The 13,770-nt window shown below is 41.1% G+C and overlaps 1 protein-coding gene across 9 annotated transcripts in view; it reads left to right on the top strand.

Moving 5' to 3' along the window:
- Positions 1 to 13,770, top strand: part of FBRSL1 (fibrosin like 1) — a 694,572-nt gene that overhangs the window by 288,585 nt on the left and 392,217 nt on the right. For all 9 annotated transcript variants that reach the window (XM_082244088.1, XM_082244093.1, XM_082244090.1 and 6 more), the window contains exon 3: positions 9,605 to 9,706. In XM_082244088.1, the coding sequence (XP_082100214.1) occupies positions 9,605 to 9,706 (102 nt within the window). The remainder of the gene's footprint in view (positions 1 to 9,604; positions 9,707 to 13,770) is intronic.

Raw genomic sequence — 13,770 nt, forward strand, 5'->3', positions numbered from 1 at the left:
GGCTCGCGGTGGAGAAAAAATTATAAGTTCGGTTTTGGATGGATTTATTTTGAGGAAGTGGCGAGACATCCAGACCGATATATCTGATAGTAAATTAGTGATGCGTGAGGAGACTGAGGGAGAGAGCTGAGGGGTGGATAGATAGATTTGGGTATCATCAGCGTAGAGGTGGTATTGGAAGCCGTGGGAGGCTATCAACTGACCTAGAGAGGAGGTGTAGATTGAAAATAGGAGGGGTCCAAGAACAGAGCCTTGGGGGACTCCAACAGAGAAGGGAAGAGGAGAGGAGGAAGTAGAATTGTAAGAAACGCTAAAGGTGCGGTTGGATAAGTAAGAAGATAACCAGTGAAGAGTACAGTCACGGAGACCAAAGGCATGGAGTTTTTTGAGGAGGAGGGGATGGTCAACCGTATCAAAGGCAGCAGAAAGATCCAGAAGTAGGAGTACAGAATAGTGTCCATTGGTTTTGGCTGTTAGCAGATCGTTTGTCAGCTTTAGGAGTGCAGTTTCAGTGGAGTGTTGAGGCCGAAATCCAGACTTAAGAGGATCAAGGAGGCTATTCTCGGCAAGGTGGTCGCACAGTCGGTTGTAGACTAGACGTTCGAGGAGTTTGGATGAAAAGGGTAGCAAGGAAATAGAGCGTAGGTTGTTCAGATCGGTTGGGTCCAGTGAGGGCTTTTTAAGTATGGGGCTGACTAGTGCATGTTTTAGAGAGTTGGGGAAGATGCCAGAAGAGAGGGAGAGATTGAAGATGTGGGTTAGAGACTGTAGAATAGGGCCAGAAGGTGAACGTAGCATTTGCGAGGGAACAGGATCCAGAGGGCAGGTTGTTAAGTGGACGTTAGCAAGTAGTTTAGCAACCTCGGCTGTAGTGGTGGGGTTGAATGAGGGAAGTAATGATCGCACTTGTGGGCGTGAAGCATAAGGCATGGAGGAAGGTATCTGAACAGCAACAATTTCCTTACGAATTGTGTCAATCTTCTGTTTGAAGTGGTTGGCAATCTCCTGGGCAGTGAGTGAGTCAGTGGGAGGGGGTAGTGGAGGACGGAGTAGAGAGTTAAAGGTAGCGAAGAGTTGCCGGGGGCGTGATGACAGGCTGTTAATGAGAGTGATAAAATAGGTCTGTTTGGCAGTGTGGAGACTGGAATTGTATTTTTGGAGGGCGGATTTATATTGGTTGAAATCCTTCTGAGACCGAGTCTTACGCCATAGGCGCTCAAGAGCACGGCTATGCTTTTTCAGACTTCTAGTGTTATCGGTTTGCCAAGGTTGAAGGGGTCGGGGCCTGATTCGGTGTGTGGTGAGGGGGGCCAATGTGTCCAGGGAGGCTAAGAGTGAAGTGTTGTAGACAGAAGTGGCTAGGTTAGTGCAGGACAGGGGTGCAATATTGTCATAGAGGTGGCCGGTAGCAGAGTAGAGAAGAGAAGGGTTGAGATGGCGTAGGTTTCTGCGGGTAACTGTACGGTAGCTGGAGGGAGAGGAGGTGGAGTAGAGGGAGAGAGTGAAACTAATAAGGTAGTGATCAGAGAGAGGGAAAGGATTGTTGGAAAGGTTGTGTGGGGTGCATAGGTGGGAGAAAACAAGGTCAAGGATATTGCCTTCAGAGTAAGTAGAAGCGTGTATCCATTGCTTTAGGTCAAAGGAGGAGGTTAGATTGAGAAGTTTGGAAGTGGTAGGAGTGTTAGTATTAACAGGGATGTTGAAGTCGCCGAGAATGATTGTGGGGATTTCAGAAGAGAGAAAGTAGGGTAGCCAGGCGGAGAAGTCATCAAGAAAGGTCGATACTGGTCCAGGGGGGCGGTAGATCACAGCTATCCTTAGAGAGACAGGGGAGAAAAGACGAATGCAGTGTACCTCAAATGAGGAGAGTGACAGAGAGGGAGGCGGCTCAAGGGAGGCGGCACAAATGAAATAAATTAAATTTTGCGCTTTTTTCAATGTGAAACGTATACATATATGTTAAAGGTGTAAAAATATTAATGTACAAAGCAAATAAAAAAATAAAATAATTATTAATAGTTAATTAAAGAGAAGTAAAAAAAAAAAAAAACTCAGCAGGAAAATAAAAATGAAATGCAGAAGGAGAATAAGGAGTTAATAAGGCTGATTGTAGTAAATTAAGGGTTAATAAGGGGTTAAACACTTGTGCAACTTGTCCTGCGACTTGAGACTGCAAAGTCGCAAGTCAAGTCGTACCCCGTGATTTCCCATGAGTACCGTTCATATATGTGCCACTTCAAGTCGCAGTGACTTCAAAGTGGTCCCTGCACTACTTTGGTTCGACTTTGATGCGCCTTGAAGTCCATAGACTTCAAGATTACACAGGCATTGCTTTAAGTCACGTGGCTTTCGGGTCGCACAAGTGTGAAAGGGGCCTAAAACTGACTTCATTTGCAGACCGAAGTTTATCTCTTTGATCTGTAAATGACCAGAAAGATACAATGTTTCTTTTATCTCTTTCAGCACTGAGCAATGTTGTTGATGAACATTTCCGGCTGCTTATATTTTTGACAGCTGTGAGCAGGGGAACTGCTCTGCACTTGTTGCATGAATTGTGGAAATGCTGTATTAAGATCATGTGGGGGGGTTGAGTCGAGATCGCGATCTTTTAACGATAAGGCCCTTTTCACACATACGGACTGTTCATTTCATCAGTTCAGTCACGTTTTTTTTTACATCAGTTTTTCATCCTTTGTCAACAGTTTTTCATCTGTTTTTCATCCGCTTTCATCGGTTTTTCATCCCTTTTTCATCCGATCTGTTTTTTTAACGGATGATAAATAGGGTTTTGAGCTGTTCAAAAAAACAGATGTTGACAGAAGCGGATGAAAATGGATGTGAATGAATGATCATCCATTTCTCCATAGGAATGCATTGATGTCCGTTTTTCATCTGTTAACGGATGGATGAAAAATGGACAAACGGGGACAGCATATGTGAAAGTGGCCTTAATCGTGCAGCTCTACTGAACATGTAAACCATTTGCACTGGAAATAGAGAAACATTGTGCAGCCGATTTGTTGTGAAGCACTTCTAGCCTGCATCATCCTCTGACTGCACTCAGGTTCATAGCCTTCAAAGAGTTTAGAAAATCCCCAATTCTTGGCTATAGATGACTGCTGAAACTTTTATTGATACCTTACCAGAATTTGGCTATCTAACCCCCCCCCCATTTACCCAGTCTTTTTAAAGGGAAGGAAAAGGCACCTGCGCCAGAAGCCTCTGGTGGAAGCTGCAAGCTACCCGTTTCCAAATCCAGAGCTGCATACTAGTTTAAGGCAAATGACTTCGCTTGTATTGAAGCTAAAAATGTTCAGTTTTTCTGCCCCCAAAACTAGCATGCCACTTGGGAATTAAAGAAAGGCTGCTTATATCCCAGACAGCTATTTTGACACTGGTGAATTCCATTATATGTTTCTGCAGAAATAAAATTCAAACAGCTTTACCACTTGCTGTGACGCATTGTTTAAAATAGCCAGGCTAAATATATCCAGAATGCCGCATACGCCTTTAAATGAGAGCAAAAGCAGCCTGCTAGATAAATAAACATTCAGCCTGTTTGCAGCAGCTGTAGCCATGCTTCGTGCGGAAAATGAAGGCAGATGATAAATTTGGCCTGTGCCCTGAGTACATTTCCAAATGCTTCAGTGTGTGCGCAAGATAATGAACAAATATATTGAGATGGCACAAGATCAGTACGAGTTTACCGCTGCAAAAGCATCTCCCTCTCCCCCTGGAGGGGGGCTTGCGAACTCTGCTGGGTTAATGGGGGTGAGGGTCCCTTTGCTCACCACCTTTCAGAAAGACTTAAGAAAAGAATTTGTCTCCTTTTGCCCCAGGCTCCCTGTTGCGCTCAAAGGGAGCTTTTGATAAATGGAAGTGTATTTATTAATAATGAGCAGGGGCCGGCTGTCTGTGATCTGAAAAGTGATGCTTATCAGACAGTGTTTTCTTGTGGCATTCGAAGGCTCCAAGCACTATAAGGTATTGTGGATGTGCAGTGAGGCGAAAGCTCTCACCCAATTAACATCCTTTACTTCATTTTTTTTTCTAACTGCTATTATAATGTATTTAGTACGGAAAAAAAATTAACGTATTCATCATCAAACAGCTTTTTTAGACTTTTTTTTTTTTTTTTTACTCATTCATGTTTGGTAGAGTTCTTGCCTGTTGCTCTGCTTCTAGTCAGCACATAAATTAGGCTAGACCCATACACAGGCATTCTATGTTCCAATGAACGAAGAAATGTTGCTTGCAATCGGGACACATTAGAAAATTCATTTCGATTTTTTTTTCAGTTCAAAGGGAAAGAGCTGTTTACTTTACATTTGGGATAAAAAAAGTCAGACGTTCTTAAGTTCCTCAAGTAAGTGTGTTACGTTAAGCGGAGTTCCACCCTAAAGTGAAACATCCGCTAATTTGTTTCCTCCCCCCCTCCGATGCCACATTTGGCACTTTCCAGGGGGGAGGGGGAACGGGTACCTGTTTTTGACAGGTACCCTTCCCCACTTGCCGGAGACGGCGCCGTCCCTCGGAAGTTTGGCCCCTCCTCTTTCCACCGCTGACGAGCCAATCCGAATGCACAGCGCGCTTTGCGCATGCACAGTAGGGACCCGCCCTACTGCAAGGCTTCACTGGCGGGTTCCCTGACCGGAAATGGCTACAGCAGCACCCGACAGCCGATGGAAACATTGACTGCGGTGCCGACATCGCTGGACTCCTGTCGACTCGCTGTCCTAATATTAAAAGTCAGCAGCTACAGTATGTGTAGCTGCTGGCTTTTTATTTCTTTGGGGGGGGGGGGGGGACTCCTGCGGAACTCCGCTTTTAAACACGTTTGTTCAAAAAAAGAAGTACATGCAAAGAAGCAAGTAAATACTTCTTCAGTTGTCCAAGGCTAAGCACTCTGCCTGTTTCAGAATTTCTCTGCTTTGGAAGAGACAATCTCCCATGCCCCCCGCTGCACTCAATGGTTCTTCCTGTTGACCCCAACAATCAAGGCTGTTTCCGGTAATGACATCACATTGGGCTTAGTGTGTGGAGCAAGCAATTGCCAGTTAGGACCACAGAGTAAGGTAAGTATTAAGTTGGCAATACACTAATCGAAATTCTTTTAAAGGGACATGTTGGAAAATTTTCCAACGATCAGTGGCTTCAGCCACTGAGTAATGTTTTCTTACAGCGTCAAGTGTTTTTTCGTTCAGTCCTCCAGTTGAACAAAAACTAAAAAAAAAAAAAACATGTAGGGCAAGACTTAACCACTTCCTCTACTGGGCACTTTTACCCCCTTCCTTCCCTAGATCATTTTCAATTTTCAGCGCTGTCACACTTTGAATGACTATTCAATTCAAAGCGTTGTCATGCAACACTATACACAAAAAAATGTTTATCATATTTTTTTTTTTTTGCTAAATAAATTAATAAAGACTGAAGACGTTGAAATAAAAATAAAAAGATTTTCTTTGTTTTATAAAATTTTGCAAGCCGGTAATTTTTCTCCTTCACTGATGTGCGCTGATGAGGCTGCACTGAAGGGCACTGATTGGTAGCACTGGTGGGCACAGATTGGCAGCACTGGTGGACACTTTTGGGACTGCATTGATAATTAGGACACTGAAAATCGTGCCCTGATTACCTGTGAACATGTACTTTTTAGAAAAGCCGGTTATTGGCTCTCTTCTCCTCTCCTCATGCTGTGAGCATGAGGAAAGGAATGCAGATAACTGGCTTCTGTTTACATCATTGATCAGCTGTGACTGGACACAGATGATCACGTGGTAAAGAGTCACTGATTGGCTCTTACCTCAATCTGTGATCAGCAGTGTCCTCCGGACACTTTGATCACAGAGCACGCCACTTGCACCCTGTAGCGGGCGCAGTCACAGGAGGCTGTCATATGAAGGCCTCCCAGAACTAGCCAGCCGCGCTGTAGCGCCTTTGATCAGCAGCTTGCAGCCAATTGGCTGCAGTGCTGATCAGTGTATTCTGACAGCAGGCAATTTCTGCATCTACCTTGCTTGTGTGGATGCTGGAATCTGTTTTTTTTTTTTTCAGCCCACTGGTTGAACAAAAAAAAAAACTGTGTGTACCCAGCTTCACTCTCTGCTTATTATCCCCTAGAAAAACAAGCAATATATTCATTAGCTGGGGGGGTTAACATTTTTAAAATGTTATCACTAACAAGGATAGACTATAGGCAGCCAACAAGTGAAAGAGACGGTGATAGGATTTGGTTTTGGAAAGCCCAATACGTTCTTCAAATTAATTTTCATGAAAGTACTCTGTCTTGAATGTTTGTAAAATGAGGTATTTTTTTATATACTAGTAAAGAAAAAATATGAAATAGTTTATGAACTAAAAAGAAGCAAAAACCATTGTGGTTTCCATTTAATGGCTGTGGGTTGCAGCAGAACCTGTGTTATTAAGGTAATTGATAATGAAGTTAGGCAGGCTTCTCTAGTCACAGGCAGCAGGTGTAAATGAATATGGTCTGTCACAGGCACTGACAGCGCTCCTTAATTCCCCGCAACAAATAGGGGATCCAGCAGCCCATGGTACATCTAAAAATTGATATTTACTCAGGCAGGTTAATAGCGCCAGCCAGGCCTCTAATTTGATTTCCTGTGCGCAACCTCATTAAGTCCGACAGCTCCAATATGAAGCAACTTCTCTGTGCTGGCGTTATTGGTGATTGCTTGATAACATCTGGAAAAGACCCAAACAATTAAGGAATTAATAAAATTGATTGGAAGCTGCAGAACTCCATTTTTTGTGCCTGTCATCTCCTTTCACATCGTAATATAGCTTTAGGGAACATATCTTTAACCGTGTTATACACATGTTCTTACAATAAATGCATAGATCAGCTAGATAGCTGTAACAGGATAAGATTGCTAATTTACAAGGTAATTTTGCAGTGGATAATTTATTTTTGTACTGAATTTATCTGTGACAGTAGCTGTGAGAGCATATCCTAACATTCCCAGTTGGGAAATCAAGAGAAAGTGGGGCATTCTTCAGGTCTCATCAAACAAAGCTTCATATATTTATGTTTGAGTTGCAACTTGTGAAATGCAGAAAAGCTAACTTGTCTTTGAACATAGAAATTATGTACATTGCCGATTTACCGGATGATATATGTTGGTTAAGTTTCCTAACCATGTAAGGCTTTCAGCAATAGGTAAAAAAAGATAATTTTGGATTTTTAACCTGTTCTGGACCACCCCTTGCAGCTATACTGCGGCAAGATGGCCCCCTGCGTGAAATGACGTACTTGTATGTCATTTTGTGCATTGGGTCTGGGGCACATGCGTGCGCCACCAGTGACCCATTTCTGCTGTGATTGGACACAGTGGGAGCCAATCAGCAGGTCTGGCGGACCCGATGTTCGCCGGCATCCAGAGATCATTTATGAGAGGCAGAACGGTGATCTGCCTATGTAAACAAGGCAGACCAGCGTTCTGTGAGAGGGGAAGATGGAGATCCCCCACACAGTTGGCAAGCCCTCCCAGGGTACACATTTAACCCTTTGATCGCCCCTAATAACCCCTTCCCTGCCATTAAAAAAAAAAATTCCATAAATCTTTCCCATAGTTTGTAAACACAATATCTTTTGTGCAAACCAATCAATATATGCTATTCTTTTTACCAAAAGTATGTAGCAAAATACATATTGGCCTAAATTGATTAAGTAATTCGATTTTTCAATTTTTTTTTATTGGGTATGTTTTATAGCAAAAAGTAGAAAATATATATATATTTTTTTTTTAAATGGTCGGTCTTATTTTATAGTGCAAAAAAAAAAATCTGCAGAGTTGATCAAATAGAACCAAAAGAAGGCTTTATTTGTGGGGAAAAAAGAACATCAATTTTATTTGGGTACAGTGTTGCATGACCACGCAATTGTCAGTTGAAGTAACGCAGTGCCGCATCGCAAAAAATGGTCTGATAATGAAGGGGAGTAAACCTCCTGGGGCTGAAGTGGTTAAAAAAAGGAAATTGGTGATGCAAAAAAGTTCTGCAGTGTAGTAACAAATTTAGGGATGGTGGCAACCACACCCTCAGTCATATGAACCCTTAAAGGGTAACTCCACTTTCATGGGGGAAAAAAAAAACCCAAATAAAGAAAAAACAATATAGCGTATACAATTGCGGCACAGATCATATTGTAATTGAATGTTATTAAAAATTACCTTTCCTTTTCAATCTGCAGCTGTTGTCATTTTCTGAAAATGCAACACAATATGGCTACCTGGAGGTCTTCTGTACATCGAATGTGTACTGACCACACCCCAGAAACATAATTTCCTGCTTGTGTGATTTGCATCGCCTGCAATAAAAATTTCATTTTTAGTGAGATACTCCCAATAGGAACACGTCCAAAGGGATGCAGGCCCAGCAGATTTCCTCATTAGAGCTTTGCAGCTGCCACAGCTGATAGATAATTATGAATCCACTCCAATTAGAGTCACTCAGCATAGAGGCACAGAGAAACAAACAGGGAATTCTTCAGAATAACAAAAGGAACGAATCTGCAACAAAGTTTGTTAAAATCCATGTAATGTGCAGAGATCACCCAGAGGGGAACGTTTTTTCTCAACAAAAGTTGAGTTACTCTTTAAAGTCCCAATGCAATGTGGAAATTAATGATTGATGGAATCCGGACACCCTGACTGGGTATCCCCGCCAAGAACCTGCTTCCTAAGCTCTGGAACACGGGATCCGTGAATCTGGCTATAGTTAGACCAAAAACTCGACAGTACAATTTTTGGAGTCAAACCAGAATCAAACTGTTTATTGAAACACACAGCACAAAGAAATATACACTCTGGGACAACCCCTCCCCCTTATAGCCAATCCACACACATACACATCCCATAATAAGTTTACTCAAGGCAGACAGGAACAATGGAATGCAGGTATTCAACAGTAACAAACCCCCACCCCACTAACAAGTTTCTATGAAATACTTTTGCAATATCCTAGCAATCTGCAATATATCTTTATATATTTCCTGAGGGACACTGTTCAGAAATATTATTGTCCCAAGTGAAAGAGCCCCTTCACTCTTTCAACACAAACCACACATATAGAACCCAGGATAACCGGGGTAACACGAAAGGCTGAGTCCAGTGTGGTTGTACAGCGAGTCTGATTAGTGCAGACCCAACTGGGGTTCTTGGCCACCCTGTGCCCCTAATAGACACAGGGTGACTTACACATAAGAGGGGCTGGGGAAGCTGGACAAGTAGTCTCCCAACCTCCCTAAAGCAATCTGGTTTCCAAAAGACCCCCAACCAAAATGACTCACCTCACGGTGATCCTATAATTGATTTACATGTGTGCTTTGTTTAGTGCAGGATAAATATACGTGATCATCTGTTATGATTTTCACCCAGTTTTCTCTTCCTGTAATTTATACACAAACTTATTTTGCATCTTTTTTTACAGAGATTTAGCTAATCTGTAAAGCCCAGACTGTCAGCTAGCCTGCTTCTTATATTGTCTGTAGACAATGCTGTGGAGATGTGCTAACTTGTAATTAATTTTCTACATTGATCATCACTCAAATTAGGTTTAATTTGCAATTTCTTTCTTTTTCTAGGTAAAAGCATCCAGGAACAGAAATGGCAGGAATAGTGAAGACAGCAGCATCAAGGAAGCCATGAGTTCCCAGCGCAGCAGTTCCCATGATCGCCTCAGTGATGTGAGTAGTTTGGAGAAGTTTCCTTTGTGTTGTGTGTGCTGTTAACAGTAAGACAGAATGGAGATCTGTTTGACTCCCCATGCTCCAATTAAGTATGTTGGTTTTGTGAAGTGGTAAGAACATCTTTTTCAACTGTAATCTCCATCTGGGTTTTATCTTCTGTTTGCACAACATAAGTGACCCAGCATAGAATCCTAAAAAGTTTGCCTTTAACAATTGGTAAAATCATGGAAGAAAACCTGTTCCCATCTGTTTTCCTGTAGCTTTTTCTAGTACATATTTCTTAATGGAATATTTACTGATTTTGTTAATAAATCATATTAAAAGTACAAGAAGTACAGCAGTGGTACTAGTCTCTCACTTCTCTTCAGATCAAATGGCTACAGGTATATCAAGGCATATACAGGGCAAAGCATTTAAAATCAGTATGATCTATAAGGCTTAACATGACCCTGGATCTGGAGTAGCCAGTCCGTCTGTGGTGAAAACCTACCTAACCCATGTTTCATTAAAGACGTGGCTTTGTAAGTGAGTTTATACAATAGTGAGTTGTCATTGACCAGTTTTTTTTTACAAATCTCAATAGAAGGGGAATATGATATTTTCCATGTTAGGTGGCTCATCTTACCAGCATAAATATAGTGTACATAATACCATTTTTGCATATTTATAAAAAGTAAAGTCTCCAATAAAACCCAGTGAACAATTTTTGGAATGGGAAATGGGATGTCCCGTTCTAGTATTTTACTACTCGCTGACCCTCTGTAGCCATAATCCCTTTTACCATAATCATACCTGTGGAAACTTACTATTATGTTTGGTCTATTATTAGAATTTTAGATCTGTTGGTTCAGTAAAAACATGTCTTAAATGAGAAACCTAGGAACCACTTTTTGTTGTATTCTTTAAGATTCTGAATTGCTTCTACTAAAAAGCCAAAAACTACTACTATACAGGGGTATACAATGTACGGCTAAAAGCAAGCACACACACACACACACATCATAGGTTGAACTGGATGGACTGATGTCTTTTTTCAACCTCACTAACTATGTAACTATTTAACTATGTAACTAATGTTACCCTGGTGTCAAAAAATGTGAATCGGCCTATTTTTTTTTTTTTTTATATTATGAAGATATTGGAGCATTTTTTTAATGTAATCTTGACATTGGAGTATTTGGATATTTATTAAGGCCACACCAGACTTCCTTGACATTACGTTTCTTAACACACCTTTTTTTTAGTGGATACTATGACATTTAAAGGTTTTTTTTCTTGTTTTTATTTTTTTAAATTCAAAAGCCCCTATGTTACTTAGTGACAGCATGCAACACTGGGTGCCTGCAGGTGCCTTTTTTAATTAAAGCTAAACCCTAGGCAAACCGCTAAACACACAGTAGAAATCCATATATGTGGAATGTCTGACTGGCCAGGGGATCCTTCTGTTCAGATAGATTGAGATCAAGGCATCCCTGAAAAATAGCATTGCCAGCTCCTGGCCTTTATGCAGACTGCAAAGCAGTTAAGCAATACTACCTGGTGTCTTACGGGGTGAACCTCATACCAACGAGGTTATAACTTTGCTATCTAGTCCTGTCAATAGGATTCCAGTGTTAAGATAGGCTACATTACAGTAATACAGCAGAGTCTGATTGGCTCAGTGTGATGATCCCCTTCCAGCCATGTTAATCATATGATTAGAGAAGGGGACATATCAAAAGATTTGTGTACTTACACTAGCTGTATGTGCAAATGCAAACACAAAATGCATTTTATTGGATTTTTCACATCTGCCTGGAATTTATCTTTAATGAAATACTCTTGCATGTGTTTAAAGGTGCCCCTAATGGAGGGTTGTTTCTATTTATTAGATAATCTTTCATACATATTATCAAGGGGGCACAAAAATTTTGACCTCAATATCAACTTTAACTAGGACAAAAAAAAATAGTAAGCGATCTCTGTTTTCCAAATACATTTGTCTACTTTAAATCTCAAGTAAAACCTTCAGGATATTGTACTAAGCAGGAGTAAGCATGTTGGAAGTGTAAACTTCTATCTGTGTAGTTATGTCCAAGGTTCATGCACATAGGTGTTCTGCCCTGGTCTTCCAGTATAATATTTATAAGCTCTAATGAAATATATGGTAAGAGTAATTTTATATCAATGCAAGCATAAACTGTGTGGGGGGCATTGGAGCATTTGCCAAAATCTGCAGGTATGCACTGTATAGCTGCGTGTTATGGCAGTCTTACCTATGTTTGCCCTCTTGCAACACTGACAGCTCTGTGCTCTCCACTGACGTCATTTCCAATATTTATTTTATACCTGACGTCTTCTTCCAGCTTCTGGATGACCTGTGATCATGAGCTCCTGTGTTTGCATTAACCTAGCACCCAGGCCGTACTTTCACTATGATCTACATCCTGAGAGCATAAACTAATGCCTCGTACACACGCAACGATTATCGGCCGACCGGTCGTCAGACTTTTGTCCAGAGTTGTGTTTTGTTGGTTGGAATGTGCCTAGACTGCACACGAATTTTCTCGGCCAACAAAAATCTACTTCAGAAGTGATGTCATGTGCTGGTTTATTTCCGTGTGTTTTTTCTTCTCTGAGCATGCCCAGTCTTGCTCATCAGATTTTTGTCTGCCAAAATCTGTACTGACTGACGGAAAATCGGCCGTTGTGTTGAGGGCCAACAAAAATTTTATAGCCTGCACACCAGATTTTTTTTGGCCGAAAAGTCGGAGTCGGTTGTCGAAAGCATCATACTAACATGCCGAAAATCGGCCGATCGGACATTGGCCGAAAATTCCCAGCCAATAATCAATGCGTGTGTACGAGGCATAAGCTGGCCAAACATCACAGGCAGTATCCAAAAAAAAAGTGTAGTTGCATGTGAAAGGAGTATTTTATTCTACCAAAAATCTCTGCCTAGTAGTATTTTTTAAAGTTTAGTTTAGCCTTAAGTTTCCTTGTGTTACATAGAGAATGGATGTCCATCATACAGTATAGCTTCTATCTAAAATGATGATATAAAGTTCTGTAATGGCAGAACAATTGCCTGGCTGTCATACTGACTTTTTTGCCGTGGTACCTTAAGTCACTGCCTCAGGACAAGTATGCAAATAAAGAATTATGACTTTTCTAAAACTCTCCTGGTCTGTATAGTTTTAACAGATCAGTGACTCAAAATATGGGTCAGGAAAACAGTTGGGGATCTAGCATTTTCAGAAAATTTACATCAGTGGCAGGCCCAATGTATGTCTTTGACAGGCTTACTTTTAGCTGGCCTCCGTCACTTGAGTATTTTGTGTTTTTACTAATTAGAGTTGCAACCTTTTCTCCTTTATTCCTGAGAGATTTAAATAAGAACAAAACACTTAGAGAAAAGCAAGCAGCTACAACTTGTGAGTTATTGGATTTAACATTTCAATAGTTGAGCACACGTCTCCCTCCCTCTACCACCCTACACGTGGGACTCATGTTGAGTTCTATTAATGTAAAATATGCTTCATAACTACAGCCTGTCACAAGGAGAGCTTTGTGTCAGCTAGATTCAATTGGACAGCTAATTTAAGTTCTAAATTGAAAACACTGCCTCTTTTTCAGAATGCAAAGCAGTGGGAGAGGAGGTGGAGGTCTCTGAGGTTTTCAAAACAATAACATTTGGCTTTAACCAGCTTGCTGCCCGCAGCGATAAGATGAAATACCCTACAGGGTAATATTGCATCCCTACGGATGTAATAGCATAATGCCAAGTCCTTGCCAGGTTATGTTGAAATACATAAAGGTAAAAGCTATTCTGTACAGCTCTCGCATCATATACGTCGTCCTTGCCTTGAAATGGTTAAAGGATCCTTTTAAGTAGATTTACTGATCATGAATGTTTTAAAGGTTAATACCTACAACTTATTGACTTATGTTGTACATCCGTACGGTCATATGCGTTGCACCGATTCCATACTAATTATTAAGAAACCACACAAGAAAAAAAAAAGACAGCAGGGTACGTTGGCAATAACGGACATAATATTAAATTTTAGCACCTTGAGGAA

Source organism: Pelophylax lessonae (genome assembly GCF_965119305.1).
Source record: "Pelophylax lessonae genome assembly, chromosome: 1".
Taxonomy (NCBI): domain Eukaryota; kingdom Metazoa; phylum Chordata; class Amphibia; order Anura; family Ranidae; genus Pelophylax; species Pelophylax lessonae.